This window comes from Capsicum annuum, chromosome 3 (genome assembly GCF_002878395.1).
Source record: "Capsicum annuum cultivar UCD-10X-F1 chromosome 3, UCD10Xv1.1, whole genome shotgun sequence".
Classification (NCBI taxonomy): domain Eukaryota; kingdom Viridiplantae; phylum Streptophyta; class Magnoliopsida; order Solanales; family Solanaceae; genus Capsicum; species Capsicum annuum.
The window spans coordinates 17,000,856-17,003,083 of NC_061113.1; the positions used below are offsets into that span (position 1 = coordinate 17,000,856).

At 33.7% G+C, this 2,228-nt stretch overlaps 1 protein-coding gene across 1 annotated transcript; it reads left to right on the forward strand.

The window, feature by feature from the left end:
* Window positions 1-1,206, forward strand: LOC107866635 (glutathione S-transferase U9; the record flags this gene model as incomplete). The annotated part of the gene is given in 2 exon segments (XM_016712663.2): window positions 1-90; window positions 643-1,206. Coding segments are annotated over 2 exon segments (450 nt in total), but the record flags the coding sequence as incomplete, so codon positions are not given.
* Window positions 1,207-2,228: the final 1,022 nt, after the last annotated feature.

Here is a 2,228-nt window from a genome sequence, read left to right on the forward strand (position 1 = left end):
GATGAAACCTGGAAGACCGGTCCTCTAATCTTGCCTCAGGATCCATACGAGAGAGCCAGAGTTCGTTTCTGGGCCAATTTCATTGATCAGGTAACTAATTAGTGTTGAACTGTATATGTAAAAAAGGGCAGCACGTGTACTAAAGTTCTGGCTATGAATAGGGTCCGGCCTGTCTATTGTATGTAGCATTATCTTGCAATGCAAGAGGCTGTTTCCACGGCTTAAACTCGTGACTTCCTAGTCACAAATGGGAATTGTACATGTGACCTAGAGTTTTTATTTACTTACTGGCAAGTCTAAGATTTTTAAGACACTCACTACTAGAAATAGAGGATTTTTCCATCACGAATCAGTGAGAAATTTGTGTTACAAAACGTGAATTTCCCACTGAACCAGCTCACTGAAAAACGCATGGTGGAAAACAGATCTCACATCTCATCGAAACAGTGGGAAACTTCTTAATTTTTCCTTAAGGAAACACTACACTATTTTTCTTTTCCATTCAACCAAAATATCTATAGGAAGAACCAGTGAACATAAAATTTAGTGGGGAAACTGTGTCTATTTTTTAGTAGTGCTTCAATTTGTTTGGATCAATCCTATTTTAAAGATTGTTTTAACATTACATTTTCTCAAATACAGCATCTCATACCTAGCACAGCTAAGGTCTGGTCAACCACTGGGGAAGAACAACAGAAGGCTCAAGAGGAAATTTTGGAAAAGTTGAGAATTCTTGAAGAGGGGTTGAAGACCACAAATCATGAAAATGATAATTTGGGACTCCTACAAATCTTGTTGGTTACTCTATTTGGTTCATATAAAGCATATGAAGAGGTGCTTGGTGTGAAGATTTTGGTTCCAGAAAACACCCCACTACTTTATTCATGTGTGACAAGTTTAAACAAGTTGCCACTGGCGAAGGAAATTTGTCCTCCTCATGATAAGCTGGTTGCGTTACTCAACGTTTATAGACAAAAGTTATTAAAATCCAACACCAACTGAGCGCTTCTGCTTTTGTGAGTTTGCGAATATGTTACGTTAGTATCTCGTCACTCGACTTTGGGACTTTATCTAATAAAGTCATTGAACTTTGTTTTGTATCTTAGGCAAATTGTATCAATGTGTATTATTTGTTGATTCTGCCTATAATAAAATGTATGACCACGTTTGAGATCTAATAATATCGTTTGCGAAACATCATATAAATTTCTGCAACCATGACATCTTTCAACTTATATCTCATCAATTATATGGTCCAGGGAATAAAATTTGATGGCCATCCAAGAGTCTTGGAAAATAATCCAGGATCAATCTGATAAAGAAATGGATCTTAATCTAACTCAACCTCAATAATTAGCTCATGAAGGAAGGAGGATTGCCCAAGACTATAAAAGAAGTCGAAGATCCTTTAACCCATCGATATTGGACTCCAACACAATCGTAACATGCTAGTGTCATATCACCATAACGAATCAGATCTGATCTTAGTATGGATATGATGATTATTTTTGCAGCTAGAATTCTTGTATTATTGGGATTTACAATAAGAGGAATTGCTCTTAGGCAGGTTAAGAAATGATGTGTTTTATGACTTTATTATGGGTGGAGTAATTTATTTCTGTTTTGACTTTTTAAAATTGACATTGTAATTTGGAGGTTTGTAGATCCTTTTTATCATTTCATTATGTTGGAATTAACTAACATCATTGTCCTTTGGTAGGCATGGTTCAAGACTTCAGTCAAGCTATGGTAGGCATGGTTCAAGACGTCAGTCAAGCTAACATTAGAGAAAAATCAGACTCATTCTTACATTAAAAGAATAGAAAAAAAATAAATGAGGTTAGCTATTATCAACCATAATTAGAAGAAACCATTTGTTATTACATTATTCACTTAATGGTAGTAATTAACAGCTAAAAGTCTTCGAAGAGTTTAAAGATAATATAATATCTATATCTATAATCTATAATATATTAAAAGTGTAATCTATAATTTATATTTATAATCTATTCAAAGTATGAAGACCTTAGAAAAGTGATTCGAACATTTTGACCTTTATTAAAAGTTTTTCTCTACACAAAATCGTCTTTTGCGAATTTTTCAATATCTAAAAAATAAACTTTAATTATATTTTCTAAAAATTGAAGCTTCTTTCCCTACCTCTCCAATATAGGATTCACTATCAAAAACTTACCCCAAATAAAATTGGACATAGGTATTGATCCTTT